Raw genomic sequence first — 17,748 nt, forward strand, 5'->3', positions numbered from 1 at the left:
GTGACCAGCAGCTATAGCGCAAGGAGAGGCACTCCTGCACTGAATGGTATTTTACCCAGCATCCATTGACAACAAGTGGACTTACCTATTTCATTAACAGTGGTCAAAGAGTCAACATCTTTCTTGATCCTCAAAGAAAAGCTGCTGAAGTGGTATGCTGCTGAGTCCTTAGAGTCATATGAATGACATATGAGTGGCAGTATCCACATGTGCTTAAGTGCCAGAAAACAGGAATTTTCAAGTGACAAAAAGGCCTGGCATCACTATCCCAAAGTGTAACCCACACAGTACTTGGCCCTGAAGAGTGTTAACCCAAAAACTCTTTGAACATAAGCTCTTTAAACTTCACTGACTTGTGTTACAAACAACCATGGGAGAGAAACTGTCCTGTGGCATGTCCAAAGGCACGTGCCAAAAGTTCATCCACAATGTTAAAACACAAAGAGACTATAGGTGGAAACCCACGCAGAGGGAAATGACCAATCTGGGAACTTCTCCTTCAGAGCATCCAGCTGAGAAGATCTCTTGTCTTCCCCTGATAGATAGTGGGCAGCAATGGCCACAGTGACCATTCCTTCTGGCTGTTCTTCTGAGACCTGCTGGAGAAACATCAGTTAGTTCTCCAAAGCCAGAACGCTAAATTCTAAGGCTGTTAAGTACTATCTAGGAGTCTGAGAAATTCCCACCTGCACTTCTATCCAGAACTGCCATGCAGAGGCCTGGAGTCCATGGGAGTAAAACACAAAGTAGTCCCCTCCTTTGCTTGTGACAGGAGTGCCATTGCCAAGAGACCACAGAGAAAGCGTTGATCCTTTGTGGGTTCGAACATAGAAACACATATGGCTTGGTCCTGTAAGAGGATCATTTTAAGTCAATCAGTAGTGATAAACAATACATTTAACACTCAAACCATACTGTTAAACTTCATCTGTGGTATGACTTCAGATGGACTCTCTTCAAGGCTCAAGTAGGTTTAACAGTTTGGATATTCAGTATCTAGCACCAAGATTAATGAAAGAACAGAAAAGGCAGAATCTAAATGAGAAAAGTGACTTGGTAACTGGTGGTGGAATTTACCTAATTTCCAGTTCTACTCTACCCCCAGAAAAGGCTGCAGGGAGAGTTGAAAGGTAATCTGCCTATAGTGAGTTCTTTAAGGCTCTCAGTGTTTGGACTAGGGTAACTGATCAACCTGACTCAAATCCACTATTTACATGTTATCACAAATGTCAGGGTACTAGAGTCTAGCCAACTTGACACAAAGTTAACCATCCCATTGCCTATCTGATTTATGCCAAAGACTCAGAACACTCTAAGAAGTCTGGAGTCATTCTGCAAGCAGCAGAACCTAACTGCATTTTAAGGTGGGAGATGACACCCAAGTAGTAGAAGATTACCTGGCAGCACTGTGAGGGAAATCCTAGGACAAGACTTAGAGGCAAAACACTAGTTGGGATCTGGACGAGCTACAACATGGAAAGATGAACAGAATGTACACGAAAAGTTTCCAGGTCAATGCAGATCTGTTTGACAATGAACTGTGTCTAAAACTTAAGACGTTCAGTAAAGTGTCTTAAAAATCATAACCAAACTGGGCAGTGGTGTTGCACATCATTAGTCCCACAGCACTCAGGAGGCAGAGGCAGGTGGATCTCTGGTTTCAAGGCCAGCCTGGAATACAGAGGGAGTTCTAGGAGAGCTAAGGTTACACAGAGAAGCCCTGTCACAAAAGAAAGAAAATGTCAAACCAGACCAAGTAGCACACTCCAGTAATCAATCCCTCTGGAGACTGAAACAGAACAAGTTTGAAGCTAGCTTGTCTCCCTACCCCACCCCCCAAAAAAACCTAAAAGAAATAAGCTCTATTCATCTTAAGTTTGAAGGGAACCATATACAATTTATTAAAAGGTTTACATGAAAAAGCAAGGAAGTGTCACAGGATTTGCCTGTGGCTTCTGAGGCCAACTTCATATACTCCTAAAGGAGGTTAACTTAGAAGGAAATAGACTTACTGCAAGTCTAAAAGTTTAATTTGGAGCTAGAGAGTGTTCAGCTATTAAGAGCACCTGCTGTTTCACTGTGTCATTTGCTAGTCTAGAGTTCCATATATAGACCAGGCTGGCCTTGAACACACAGATCTGCTTGCCTCCACCTCTAGAGTGCTAGCATTAAAGGTGTGCACACCACATCCATCCTGGTTTTAATTGGCATTTCAAAAAAAATGGATTTTCTTTCATTCAAACCTGAGCAATGTATTTGACTCTGTATACTTAATTGCTTATGTCTGGATGGCAAAAATGACACTGGGAAAGAAAGAAATTAAAATCATTCTTATTATAAGGTAGTTAGCCAAGTGTGGTGACACATATATAAGGCAGAGGCAGGAGGACCACAAGCTGAGAATAGACAGCTACAGGGCAAGGCCCTGTCTCAAGCAAACCAAAGGCATCCTCACCCAGCAACAGTGTTGTTTGGAAATGAAACTGGATTAGCTGTAAATACACAGCTAATCAATAAAAACAAAACTGCAGCAAGAGGGGTGGCTCAGCAGGTGAGAATACTTGCTGCCTTTCCTAGTTGTAACTAGTTGTAACTGAGAATTCACAGTAACCAAAAGAAAGCTCTGGAGAGCTATAGTTGACTCTAGAGCAAAAACTTTTACTGGTGAAAAGGCATTACATAAGGTCAAAAAGAAGCATCTATAATGAATACTTGAAATATATGTACCTAACAGAAAATTTTTAAGAAGGGTGAGGCAGAAACTCAGAGCTGGACCACATGACAGCCATAGAGTACACAGCTAACAGAGGCAGCTCACAAGGTGCATTGCCCATGCCACCACACCCTCATATTTCGAACAGAAATCAGGCAAACTATGATTTGTTGGCTCAAAATGAGATTAAAACAACAAAACTGACATCAGAGAAGAGGCTGGGAAATTCTGCATTATTTGGAAACTAAAAACCACATTTCTGATAACAAATGGGTCAAGGGCTGGGATGTAGTTCAGTGGTAGAACTCTTGCCTTGCATGGGTAAAGTGTTGGTAACAAGTAACATGAGAAAGGATTTGGTTTTAGTATTTTGAACTAACTACTAAAATACAGCTTAAAATTAGTGGGATCTAGAGCCAGCTTCATAAAGTAGGCCATAGCACCTTATGGGATGTATAACTCAAAGTCAGGTTCAAGGGAAAATTAGCAACAGTAATAGGTTTCTGAATATTGTAACAAACAAAAACTCAAAATCAAACATTGTGATAGTCTGCATGTCACTCGCCCCACAGGCTTAGTCCCCAGTAGTAGAAGTGTTCGGCAAAGACTAGAAGGTGTGGCCTTACTAGAGGAGCGTAGGCTCCGAGGTTTCAAAAGCCCGTACCATTTCCACTTATTAAAAGATAAGCTCTCAGCTACTGCTCCTGCGCTGAGCCCATCACCTTGTTCCACCTCAGAGTGATCATGGACTCCAGCCCTCTGGAACTGTGAGCCCCAAACTAAATGCTTTATTTTATAAGTGGTCTTAGTTATAGTGTCTTAGCACAGCAACAGAAAAATAATTAAGACAAACATGTAATGAATTCAAGCTACTTCTAGCGGCGTTTGCACATGCTGCATGCTGTAACTTTCTGAACACACAACCTGGATATTTTCTAATACGTATATGATGCCACCAAATGCTGCCTGAATACTGAGATTCAATATTCACTGGGTTATGAATTAGTATTTATACTGTCGACACAAATGTCCTTCTCCTACAGAAGCATAATGTTATATAAGCTAACTACTGTGGACTAGACTTTAATCTTCAAACTTCCTGTTTGAGTTCCTGACAAGCTTCACTTAAGAGTTGTTAAGTGAAATTTGTCTTGGGATTAGGACAAAATTTTACAATTTCTGAAATGGCCCTAAACATACATCTGCCATTTTGTACTACATTTTTACTCAGTGGTACTCTCAGCATCAATACTTGTAAAGTACAGAAGATGCTCTAAAACCTGTAACAGCAAGTACTCAGATAAATTTTTTATGTAGGAAATAGACAACCACATCCATGTATCTCACCAGTGTGCAAACTTGCTTTTGTCTTTAATAACTGGTAAAATTATATGTATACAAAGAGCTGTATTAAAATAAATTCCTCTGACTTATTATTAGTGTTTGATTTATATATCAATTTTATAGCCCCAGAGCCAAATAAAAATTTCTCAGGTGTAAAAATTTTAAGAAACCTTGACCAAGAGCATAAGCAGTATTCAAAGAGAAATTTATACTAGTGAATTCCTATTGTTAGGAATAACAATCTAAAGGGGTAATTTAAACTTCCACTTTAGTAGACAAGAAAAGGAAGAGTAAATGAAAAAACAGGAACAGTGCAACAATAGTAATCTGGAGCAGAGTTCAAAGAAGACTACAACAAAACCAAAAGCTGGCTTCGGGGAAAAAATGAACAAACTTGATAAACTTTAAACTGTGCTTTCTGCTAAAACTTTTGCCATCCTAAAACTGTTCTAACCAATAAAATACATTAGATTTTCTTCAGGAAGCACCTTTCAGTTGCTATTAAAAATACTATAAGGTACAAGGTGTGAGGGTACATGTTTCCAGCACCGAGGCAGGGAGGCCATTAATAATAGGCTAGCCTGGGTTCTACAGTGAGACAGCTTCAGTTAACCAATCAATCAATCCATAGATAAATAAATGTTGCTCTGATATACTGGATGAGAAGACACACATAGCAACGTGCTGAAAGCTTAGGAAGTGAGCTGAGAAGAAAACTGGCTCACCTGTTGCTTCAAAGGTCAACTTTATAGAATCCCATGGTGTCTTCTCTTTGGATATAAGTCTGAAATGAACAGGGTTTCTTGGAGAAATTTCTGGAGCTGGGAGATACCAATTTTTCCTATTGGAAAGGTAGTGTTAATATTTAGGATGCTTAATTAACTAACAGTAATCCATAACTCACAGAACAGTTCAGAACACACAAGGGACTATGAAAGCACCTGGTGAATATGGTAGCTGATGCCTAGGTTGTGTAACAAACCCTTCCCAACTTTTTAAGATCAAAAAAGCTAAGGGCTGGAGAGATGGCCCAACAGTTAAAAGCCCAGGCTACTGTTACAGAGGACCCAAGTTCAGTTCCCAGCATCCCATGACAGCTCACAGCCACCTGTAACTCCAAACCAGAGATTCTGCACTGTCTTCTGGCCTGCCCGGGCACAAGGCACATACTGTGCCATAAGTGCAGGGAAACATACACATGGAATTAAGTAAATATTTTTAAAAGAACAAGAACTGTGTAGACAGTTCTACTACCCATCCCATTTCCTCTGATGGATCCTGAAGTGCCGACTGTAAGAGCATCTCGTACGTGGATGAAGTGGTAACTGTTGTTTGTATTATACTAGTTAGGAGTGTCACTCCAACTACTATTCAGGTTCTTGAAGAGAGACTTACTACATTTAAAAAAGAAAACTATTCTCCGAAGTTCATCACCTGACTAAAGAAATGGAAATTTTGTAGTAATACTGAAACATTACAGACAGCACTTGACTGGGTTAAAGATAAGTTTCAATTAAAAAGAATCTTGACACAATGATAGAATTTAGGGAATACCTTCCAACTTAAGAAAAAGTAATGAACTAACCTGATCAGAAAGTGCACTGGAAGATACCACGGGAAGCCGCAAAGTGGGGCATTCTCCTCACAGTGAGCGCGGATGGTATCATTGATCTCAGGAATGTGGGGTGTTACATGAGACATTCCAGTATAATCAAACCCATTGATCCATATTCCAGAGTCTCTTTTTACTATGTTTCCTTCCAAGTTATGAAAAGTTCTGGTTACATGCTGAAAAGAACAAGATTCATAAGAAAACTGTTTCAGCTAGTTCACCCACATTCCTACCCCTGTTCAATCAAGATGAAAAGACCATTCCAAGAATTGATTGGAAGCAGGAAAACAAAAAGGAGACTTAATAATTACTAAGTTATTGTTAGTGGGGTTTTTTTTATTTTAAACTAGTTGACAGATATGTAAACGATTTTTATTATAAACCGCAAATATAGTTGAATGAATATTTAAAACATATATATAAATTGATCAAAGAGAGTGTGTATGTTTGTCGAGTCAATTACTCAGAGGTTCAATAGAGAGTCATTTGAGCCCAGGGGCTGAAGGCAAAACTAGGTAATATTGCAAATAGTTATGTCCCAAAAGTGAAATGGGGGCTGGGAAGAAGGCTTAGTGGTTAAGAGCATGTACTGCTGCTCTTTGAGGACCATGGTTCAGTTCCCACAGCAGGTGGCTCATAACAACCTGTAACTCCAGCTCCAGGGACTTGATGCCTCTAGCTTCCTAGAGCACGTGCACTCTGTGTGCACACCAACACAGACACACGTGTATTCATAATCAAAAATAAAATATCTTAACAACCAAACATCAAAAAATTGAAACTCTACTCAAATTTAAGTTAGAATCCCTTTCATAAAAAGATTTAAAACAAAACATAGGAAGCATATGTGTATTCATTCTTATTTCCTCTATAGTGTTAACATGAAATTAATCTATATGCAGACAGACAGGTATGGCAGCACACAACATGTCAGTCCTCATTACCAACAGGCCTACAATTCATTTAAAATAGCTACTCAGCAGTGGAAAATACCCTGAAGCCAGGGAACAGCAAAGAACAGACCTGTGTGACATAGGCTGGCAAGCTGACGCATGTTTTGTTGAGCTTTGGGTTGATAGTAACTTGTACACCTGGCAAGGCCTAAAATAGCTTCCCCACCCCCCACCCCCTGCCCCTTATAGGGAAACGGGCCCAAAGCAAATCACAGTCCTTATAAAAATTATAATGTAGCTTTTCCTAAACACTACCACTATAGTTGGAACAACTCACACACCACTGAAAGCCACACCAGGCCACTGTAAAAGCTGTTTTTCACCAAAGTTTTTACATGAAACAAATCGTGGTCCTTTAAGACCAAAGGTCAGTTTGTCCTCCTTCAAAATCTTTCAAGTTCCAGTATTTTGATTTTTTTCAATTCTTGAATAACTACTAAATTATGCCTCATTTGGAATTAAACTTTCCACAGCCTCTATCTAACAAAAATGGAAGCAAAGCTCTGGCTATATAGGACCACTTACTTCTGAGAGGTTTTGGAGGAAAAAAAAAACCAAAAACAAAAACACATGAAATCTAAAGAACGTCCTAAACCTCATTTTAATAACCCTTTCTTAGGTTATTTTCATCACTTACCACTTTGGCTATTACTATGGCTCAATTTTACTAACAATTTTTAATTTCTATTTTATTTTGCCAAAATATAGTTTAAGACCTTTTAGTCAGCCTACAGATATTTAAGGATTTTGGGTTTTGTTTTTGGCTTTTTGTGGGGGGGGGGGTTGGTTTTTTGTTGTTTTTAGATACAAAGTTTCTGTGTGTAGCCTTAGCTGTCTTGGACTCACTTTGTAGACCAGGCTGACCTCAAACTCACAGTGATCCACCGTATGTATGTGTGTATATGTATGTATGTGTGTATATATATGTGTGTATGTATGTATATGTATATATGTGTGTATATGTGTGTATGTATGTGTGTATATGTATATATGTGTGTATATGTATGTGTGTATGTATGTATATGTATATATGTGTGTATATGTGTGTATGTATGTGTGTATATGTATATATGTGTGTATATGTATATATGTGTGTATATGTATGTATGTGTGTATATGTATGTATGTGTGTATATGTATATATGTGTGTATATGTATGTGTGTATGCATATTTTGTGTGTGCGTGCACATACACATACGCGCGTGCACACACAATGGAAAATGTGTTTAGGTAATAAGAATGCCCACTTGATGGTCAATGTTCTTGCTGCTTTATACACAAAGAAATCAAAATCAACTAAATTATGTCAATAGCAGAAAAGTGAGCTTTTCTGTTCACTTGTGAGGCTTAAAATTCACAAAGCAAACTTCATCTCCTGAACCTTAGGAAGAACTGCCCTTACCTGAAGGAACACTCTCTTTGGCTTTGGATTCGCGGGATTGGAGCTGTATGGGAAAAAAGCTCCACTGCAGACGAGGAGGAGCGTGGCTGCACACACCAGTGTTAGGGTCAGAATGGTTTTCTTTGTGCTATTCACAAGGTAGATGAAGTTAATCTACAAGCACAGAAACAAATTATGATTCATACCATTGGTAGAGAGGTGTTTTTAAATGATAACTTTTAGTAGGTATTATCTAACACACAATAAAATAAAAGCTAGGAGCCTGGGTGTGAACTGTGAACTGGTAAACAAAACAATTCCTTGGGTATTTCCATCCTACATGAGAGCCTAGAAAATGGCAGATGCCTTCAGTGGGCCAGAGGGCAGCAGGGAGGAGACAAAGCACGGTGGGCCTGTGTTCAAGCACCAGAGGAAAATGGACCAGAATCTCGTCAGTGGCCAAGGCATTGCCTTCTATGACTCACTGGCCAGCAATGGCATCCTGCACAGCAGACACCACGGAACTGAACCCAAACATGGCATTAAAGCCACCAAACTGTCAAAGGTAAGTTTTCATGCCTAAGCATGTGTTTCAATAAAATTCAGATTCTACCTCTATTGTTTTTATAATATGCTAATGAGAGTTGGAGTTATATAGACTCGTTTTTAGATGGACCTTCTAGACATTGCATTTGAGGAAAAACTATACTATGAAACAATACTGTTCTTTTTAGGTTAACACTTAAACTTGGAACAGTAAACATGAATGGCTCAGTTGCTAGGCTGGCATCCAAAAGAGCCAACAAAATATACTTAGTTTTTTTTTTTTTTTTTAAACAAAATCAGCAAATTGAAATATGAGTACACACAATATATTCACAGTCCCCTCAGTTCTGAGAAACTTCTGAATCTAGCTCCTATTTTTGTTTCTTCATCTTCCTGCCTACCCCTAAGCTCATAAAGAACATGAATATAAAGATATTTTCCATGAGAGGAAAATAAAAAAATAAGAAAGAATCAAAGCCTGTGTAAAGTTAATGGCTCTTCATATCTAGTGTTCCAGTGTCCTTACCTGGCAATTTCAACAAAAGGATACTGCACTTGGGCCAAAGATCTTACGTTTACATACCATGTTAGGGAATAAACACCCCAGGACTTAAGGCAGTGAGACAGTGAAACAACTTGTAGCCCTATCTGTTCCTCTACCAAATTGCAATATGCTCAAAATGTCCCACCAAGTAATGAGCTTCCTCCCTCTACTGAAATCTTGCTAAGTCTGGACATACAGAAGCTGTTCGGTTAGAGTTGGATAAAGGAAAGGAAATAGAGGGAAGTTAATATATTTTAGTAATATATATTAAATTATACATATATATATAATTTAAAAATAAATAAATCCTTACTATAATGTCATTCTGGCACTCCCAAGCTAGCTAGCTACTGCCAAAGCTATCCTAAAACCCAACTTTAAGCTACTGCCTCCTACTGAAGTTCCCTCTTTTCTAAATCATAAGGCTCATCTTCTGGGTACTTATAAGCAAATGGATCACAGAATGAAGAAGATAAAGGAGTCGACATGACTGACAGAGTGCTTGCATTCTATAGTTAAGCACTTTACAATTGTATTCTGTCATAAATGTTGTATCTTATATCACTTTTAAGATCTTGATTGGGTACAGAATCAAATGAAGAAGCTAAGCATGGTAGCACAGTCCTGTAATCCCAGCACTTGGTAAGGAGAAACAGAAAGACCAGGGCTTCAAGGTTAACTTTAGAAAGTTAGGCTGGCCTGGGCCACACCAGACCTTGTCTTAAAACACCAAAACTAATGAGTGGAGCTGCGAAGACGGCTCAATGGGTAAGAGCACTCACTGTGCACATATGAGGAGCTGAGTTTGAATCTCCGGCACATGCTAAAAGCCAGACCTGCCACAGACTCCTGCCACCAAAAGCACCACTATGCCTATCTCACAATGATGGGCTGTGCCCTCAGGAGCCTGGAGCCAAAATAAAATGTTCCTTTCATCAGGTATTTTGCCACAGTGGAAAGAAAAGCAACTACATTTAACAAATCCAGAAATACAGGACTGAAGCGTTCATATTATAATAAAAGAAGTAAGCAACACACATTAGGATTCCATCCACCTCTGTAAGTGCCAGCAAAAGCTAACCATAACCTTACAGGTTTTGCTGTTTGTCTGGGGGAGAGGGGTTTCTTTCAGTGTTGGGAAAGTGAGCGTGGGGCCTCAGGCATGTAAAGCAAGTCCTTCTCCGTGAGCTAAGGCTGCAGCCTGTATTCTGTATCTTAAAGGCAAAGTTGTCAGGTTTCTTTTAGTACTAGTGTAGCCATCAGCAAGCACTGCACACAACTACTTTACATGACTCCACATGCAAAGCTATGTATGCAGTACTTCCCTGGTAACTGAAGAAATTTCAATGCATGATGTGGACTATAACTGTCGTATCCGTCTTAGCTCCCTAGGTCTTCAGAAGCTATTTTCTACAAGGAATGCCCTTTACAACAATGGTATGGGAAAGCTCACTATTCTGTCCATGAAAAACTAAGCTGTAAGCTGGGCATGGTGGCACACATGCCTTTGATCCCAGCACAGGAGGGTTCCAGGCCAGCCTGGTCTACAAAGTGAGTCCAGAACAGCCAAAGCTCTTGTTACACAGTGAATCCTGTCTTGAAAAACCAAACAAACAAACAAACAAACAAAAAACCGAGAAAACCTAAGTTGTAAAGAACTTCAATCCCTGTCTCTGTTTGGCATACCTATAGGTGCACACTTAGGAATTGCAACAGAAAATGCACAAAACAGATGTTTTCTCTAGAGAGGCTCAGCATCAGCCTCAGACATCATGCCAAAGAACCTCGCCTGAGGGGTCTGGTCCACACTGATTCAACCATCTCTTCTTTCCTTTAAAGATTCTCATGGGAAAAGAAGTACAGACAAGCAAAGGTTAGACTACACATGGGCAGTCTACTCAGAGAGACAAAAGCATGTCTGCGTATCCTCCCAAGAGGCAAACTTCATGAATGTTGACGTGACAGCAATGAAAGAGTAAAATGATAATGAGAGCACCTCAGGGACACACACACACACACACACACACACACACACACAACTACTATGTATTGGCCTCGTAGGGACTATTTTGGAAGATCGGGAACAGAACATCTCACAGTCCACACAGTGTATGGTCCCACACATTCATACGTGCTCAGGATGGAAGGCTACTTGAAAAGAGGACTTAGACACTACATATGATGGCTTCCGGCCCTTGGGAGGTTGGGGCAGGCAGAGTACCACAAGTCAGGGCCATCTCAGTTCTAACCGGAGTGAGAAAAAGTGAAAGGGGAGATCTAAAGAGCTAGGAAGGGGAAAATGAGACCCTGTTTTGTTGTTAGTTTATTATATATTTATTATATTAAAACATAAAAACTGTAACAACAAAACAGGGTCTCACCATGTACCCCTGGCTTGTCTGGAACTCACAGAGATCCTCTTGTTTCTACCTCCTGAGTGCTAGGATTAAAAGTGTGCACTACTGGGCTGGAGAGATGGCTCAGAGGTTAAGAGCACTGGCTGCTCCTCCAGAGGTCCTGAGTTCAATTCCCAGCAACTACATGGTGGTTCACAACCATCTATAATGTGATCTGCTGCCCTCTTCTGGTGTCCAGGCATATTTGTAGTCAGGGCAATATATACATAGTAAATAAATATTTTTTTAAACGTGTACACTACCATATCGTTTTGCATTTTCTTGTCATACTGAACTGACATAGACATAGACATTGACACCAGTTTTTGTTTAAATTTTTCTTAATAAAGTATAAGCAACATTATTTCACAGAATCCAGGCATCACATGCATAAAAAAATAAAAACAAAGAAAGTCATTTTCCTTACAAAATAGGAGGAGAGAATCATCACACAGACAGCCAAAATGGAGGCCAGCACAACATCAGGAGGGATTTCTGAACCACTTCTTCCAAGGATAGGAGTAAACATCTCAAAGACAGCCCAGATGAGATACAGTCCATAAAGATACGGGATAAACATCCCCAAAAGGTAAAGAGCAATAAATCTTCCTTGGGCACCTAGGGGGTTAAAAAAAAAAAAAAAAACTATGAAAGTATATAAGATGCATGGCTCGTTTTCACAGTGCTCACCTGCTATAGCACCTGACAGAAAATGAGTTAGATTTGACTCTAGTACCTTTGGTACATGTAATAAAGTACAATTAGACATTTTTATTAGGGAGGATAAAATACAAATAATATTAAAGTAATATAATAGTGTTATGTTCAGAAACATGAAAATAGGAAGGAGTATATAGTGTAAGATAAATACTTGCATGGCATAAAAAATTAAAACATTTTAGAAAGCTAATCTGGTTAAATAAATTATCTCTGGGAGCCTTGTATTTTTAACATATTTCCCATTTTTACCAAGAAACAAAATCACCTTACCATGTTTCTTGAAGTCTGTGTACACAAAAAGCTTTGTGAGCAATGGAAATGCTACCCAGACAGCATTTATGAATGCAGAGCAAAATCCTTGATAAGTCAAAGTAACAAGAAAACCACAATGCACAAACAATGAGGTGTCAAAGAATATTTCTCCCAGATACAGGCCGCTGGCATTCTAAAAGAGAAATACAGTCTCATTCATCATCATTCATAACAATCTCTTGTTGCAATTTCTATCTCAAGGCTAAATGCATCTTATCTTCAGCCAGGTCAACCCTTCAACTGACTGAAGGAAACACTAATTCTGCTGGCTCCTGCCAGATGTTACTGATTCCAACTGCTACAAAGGACAGGGCAATTCAACAAGATAAAGAAACCAAGAGTAACGCTGCTCCTGTCATAAAGCTTGGAAACATCCACAATAAAGACATCCATTCCATGTTATTTTTCTGCTTCTGCAACTTCCAAATACTGTTCAAGCAGTCTACAGCAGTGGTCCATGAAGGGCATTACCAGCTGCTGCAGCATCACAGAACACATAGCAAACCATCCACCCTTCACAGCAATGGCCACGGTGGCTGTGTGACGTCATTTCCTGTCTTTGCTATTGCTACTTCATCACCTTTGCTGCCACCTTTTTTTTTTTCTTCTTGATACTTTTCTTGCAAACTTTGAAGTACCTTTTAAAGATGTCAAGTCCAAGGGCACCTTACACTATTCAGAAGAAGGCTGCCTAAGGAGCTTTAAACATTGTAACACGTGCAGAAGGGGCTCTGTAAGTGCAAACCTCCATGGTATTATTACCATGCATGCACACCAAACAAGACTAGGTGCCTTTCAGCTTCTTTTTTCTCATTCTCATCTCTACTTCTCCAGACATTTATGTCTTTAGAGACCTCTCTCTAAAGTTCACTGGCAAAACCGATTTGAGTTGTTAAATACTTAGATGTTTAACCCACTGTTAAGGAGCATGGTCCTAAAAAAAAAATAATAATTCTCAGAACTCAATCTGAAGGCTTGATAGAGTGTTGTGTGCCTGTAATCCCAGCACCCCAGAGGCTGAGGTAGGGCAGCCTGAGTTTGAAGCAGGCTGGGCTACAGAGCAAGACTCTTACCCAACCTGGGAACATAGTGAGACTCTGAATCACAAAATTCAAAACAGTAAGAGTAGCAATAATTCAATTTGAAACTGAATGAACTCAGAGAGCTTAGTAAGAAACACTGATTATTGTGCATGTTTTACAGTAAGGTCCAAAACTAAACAAATGAAATAATATTCCTCAAGTCTCTTTTCATATACACCTCTACTGATCCTTCCCTCACTCCTGTCCTTTTCCAATATAGGTGCTAGAGTTTTCTTACTAAATCACAAAACTATTTAACTTTATCTTGCTTTAAAAAAAGAAAAAGTTAATGGTGCCCTGATTTTTACAGCCAACCTCCAATCTCAAATTTCACCCTGACCTACTTTTTGCTTGCTAATGTTTTTATTACCTTGTCTTCACCTTCACCACACTGAACCCTTTTTTTTTTTTTTTCACTATGGTTCAAATGTGTCTTACACGTTCCTACTTTTGACTGAGCCCCATTCAAATGTCACCATCTTCATGAATAAAGGATCATCCAATGTGAAGCCCATGTCTCCTGCCCTTGCATTCTGACAGAACTGTTTATGCCACGCTTTTTCACATCACTGCACAATGTACAAGAATCACTGTAGTTCTTACATCTTACCAAATGAAGCTGAGCTCAAAGAAAGAGATCACATTCTCATGGGGCACTCAGCCAACTGAGTGCTAAAGAGTCTCTGTAAAGCAATGAGGCATGCTGGTGGTGCAGGCCTGCAGTCCCAGCTCCTCAGGGAGCTGAAGCAGGAAGAGCACACATCCAAGACACCCTTGGGATACAGGATGAGTTCAGGGCCAGCCTGAGGAAATCAGCCTGTCTCAAAAGCAAAAATAAGAAGGAAATAAGTAAGAAGGAAAGAAGCTTAGGAGATAGTAAGTCCTTCATATGCAAGCGTAGGGACGTGTGTTCTGTCCCAGGAGCCCATATAAATGAGCCGTGTACAGTGGCATTCAGTGGTACTCCCAGCTTGGGTCAACAGAGAGGCAGGTCTCTCTCTAGGAATCAGCCAGCCAACTGGCTCTTACAAGCAAGCCGCAGACCAGTGAGAGACGCAGTGTCACAAAACAAGGTGCTCTTTTCCTTCCTCACTGTTCCAGGCTTGCAGCCATCAAGAACATAGTAACAATCCAGGCAAGGAGGTTCATGACTAAGCATCTGCTTCAGAGAAAGCAAATGGTCACTGATACCCTTCATCCTGGGTAGGCAAGAGTAGCAAGGACAGAATTTTTGGGAAAGCTACACAAAATGTACAAAACCACACCATATGACATTTTAGCATAAGAGGCCCTCCTTTTACTTTTTGGTCAGGGTTCCCCCAAGAGACTCTCAGAACATTGCAGGCCACTGTTAATTACCTTTGGCTGCCCTGCAGAGATAGCAGATAAGTCCCTATTGCTGAAAATACCATGTACAGACATTGGACCCATAGGCCTGCGAACTGAAACTGCCCTGAGTGTATCCTTCCTGAGGACTAGCTCGCATGGTTCTAGAAGCTTCCAAAGGAGGGAAGCAATCAATAGCCTTACCCACCCAGCTATGATGCCTGTGAACCGCAACAACCAGCATGGCAAGAAAACCCTAAGGGCGCGGTAATGGCACACACATCTTGGTGCTAACCAAACTCTAGACTTAAGAGCTACTCAACAAGATGGAAAAATAATACTTGGCACTGGAAACCTAGAATGACCCAGGGCTTGTTATGTCATGGATCTTGGAGAACCTACAATCTCCACTTTACCAAACCACCACAATCCCTAGCTACATTCTAAATATTTGTCCTTATACCCACAGATGCGTGTAGTCCTCACCCTGCATCAAGGAAAATGTGCAACAGATGGACACCGTTACAGAAAACCACAACCAATCAAAATATAAAGTTTTAGATCGCAGTCCCAATGGGTACATCTACAAACAACTGTAGAACCTAAGGCTAAGGGGACATTTCAGCAGTGGAGACACAGAGATTCTAAGAGCCAGAGGATCAAGGAATTTGCTATGAGATTATGTCTCCTAATGTCAGAAGCTACATCCATAGAGTCACCAACATGACTGCCTAAGTATTAGCTGCACAAAGATAACCACGATAGACATGGTAAAGTAGACAGGGTAAAGACCACAGGCCTCAACCCTACACAAACAACTGCAGACAACTAAAGATTGCTGAGAGTGAGAGAACAATAGTCTTCCCCAAGGACGAACACAATTGGTTACCTAATAGCAAATGGTCAGCTCAAAAAAATACAATTTATAGACTAAAAAAAAGTTATATTATGAACATATGCATATATACTTATGCATATATGAGTTTAACACCTAATGAAAACTGAGGCTATGGATTTGAAAGAGCAAAGAAGAGTCTGTGGGAAGGGTTAGAAGGTAGAAAGGAAAGGAGAAAATGATAAAATGTCAAAAAGGAAAAAGTGAAAGAAAAACCAATGAGAAAATTTTAAATGCAGTATTCTTTTAACGAAGAAGTGCTTACGGTGTCAAGTTGCGTCAGACACTGCCTAAGTACAGGCGATGCAGCAGAGAATTCAGCAATCCTACCTTCATCAGCCATAGAGTCCAGAAAAGAAACAGTTTATTCACACTTAGATAACTGAGTAAACCAATATGGGTTGATGAACAGACAAACAGTTACAGAAACAGCAGCAGAGGCAGAGCGCCACACAAGCAAGCCTCACTCTCACCACCATTCTAAACACTGCTGAAAACACAGCTTTGTAGCTTCACTTGAACTCTGCACCCTAAGTCTCAGAATAAGAAAACTCCAGAAAATTAACATGACTATGGCAGCATTTTTTTCTGTAGCCATGCTGAGCAATTTCTCATAGCTCTGAAAGACCATACACAATAAATTTCACTTGTTTGTCTTCAATTATTGAAAACAGCAAAAAGGAAGCAATAAATACATCAACCACTTACCACATAATAAAATCTTTTTGCAAGGCTATGTATGAGTATCAGTTTGGCCACAGTTGCAGTTCCATACAGGCAAACAGCGACATAAAAGTAGTTATACCATGAAAGAGACTGTCCAATGAGAGAGACGAACACTGCTATAACGAGAACTGTAACAAGGCTAGTGAACCAGCTAATGAAAGTGATACCAAGTCCACACAGGAAGTCTCTGATGTAGTTAGCATCTAATGAGGAGAAAAGAAAAAGTTACTGTTACCATCTTCATCAAATTAATCACAAAACAAACAATTCACTACTGTAACTGAAGAGATGTGAGTGTCCTAGTATAAAGAACAGTCAAACACAAAAACAGGGTAAGAGGAAAGATGATATTCAAAGAACACACTAAGAATCCAAGGATATTAACAACTCTAAGATGTCTCAGAGGAATGACTGAGACGCCTTGCTGATTAAGGAAAGAGGTGGTAATCCTCATCACTTTTAGGGTTCTCTGCTCATCAAAATCTTAGCAAAGATTTCAAAAGGCAAAGTTCCATCTAAACTCTTGCTAAAGACAAAGGTTGGCAAGATGGTTCCAGCAGGCAAGTGCACTAGCCATGCAAGTCTGCCAGCCTGAGTTCAATGCCCAGACCCCACAGAACTGAAGCCACAAGTTGTCTACTGATGCACATGCACACTGTGGCACACTACCACCCACACGTGCACAGACACAAATGAAGAGATGAATCAATAAATGTAAAAATGGTTGTAAAGACACTAACATTGGGAAACAATGCCAGGGAAGATAAGTGGTGACGAAACTGCTGCTAAACACTCATACTGTAGTAACATGTGACAACTTAGACCCTGAAACACCTCAGGCAGAAATGTTTCAGGCAGAAGGGACCACTAACCAGAAGTGCTGCACCCATTAGACTGTGCACCAATGTCCTGTATTGTAGGAGACTTAATGGAACTTTCTAACAGTCAATCTACAGGGCCAGCAGGATGGCTTGGCAAGCCAAGTCGACCACCTTAGTCTGATCCCCTGGACCCACACGGTAGAAGGAGCTACACAAGCTGCGCTCTGACTTCCACACTGTGCATGTGCCCACACACACACACAAAATAAATAAATACATTTTTAAATAATAAGTCGCCTACTACAGACCTTTTTTCTTTTTGGTTGTGTGTAAATTTTAGTTTTAACACAGGTTATAGAGTTGATCTTTGTGTAAA

General features: G+C 40.0%; 1 protein-coding gene across 2 annotated transcripts in view; it reads right to left on the reverse strand.

Moving 5' to 3' along the window:
* Positions 1 to 373: 373 nt before the first annotated feature.
* The window catches only part of Ermp1 (endoplasmic reticulum metallopeptidase 1), a 34,003-nt gene continuing 16,628 nt past the window's right edge, over positions 374 to 17,748 (reverse strand). Inside the window, exons 8-15 of one of the 2 annotated variants that reach the window (XM_051146318.1) lie at positions 16,534 to 16,754; positions 12,481 to 12,655; positions 11,918 to 12,108; positions 8,026 to 8,178; positions 5,643 to 5,845; positions 4,783 to 4,898; positions 687 to 850; positions 374 to 599 (exon numbers count right to left, since the gene is read on the reverse strand). In XM_051146318.1, the coding sequence (XP_051002275.1) occupies positions 432 to 599; positions 687 to 850; positions 4,783 to 4,898; positions 5,643 to 5,845; positions 8,026 to 8,178; positions 11,918 to 12,108; positions 12,481 to 12,655; positions 16,534 to 16,754 (1,391 nt within the window). In that variant the 3' untranslated portion in view covers positions 374 to 431. The remainder of the gene's footprint in view (positions 600 to 686; positions 851 to 4,782; positions 4,899 to 5,642; positions 5,846 to 8,025; positions 8,179 to 11,917; positions 12,109 to 12,480; positions 12,656 to 16,533; positions 16,755 to 17,748) is intronic. The other variant, XM_051146319.1, reaches the window with a different exon arrangement.

This window comes from Acomys russatus, chromosome 5, assembly GCF_903995435.1.
Source record: "Acomys russatus chromosome 5, mAcoRus1.1, whole genome shotgun sequence".
Classification (NCBI taxonomy): Eukaryota; Metazoa; Chordata; class Mammalia; order Rodentia; family Muridae; genus Acomys; species Acomys russatus.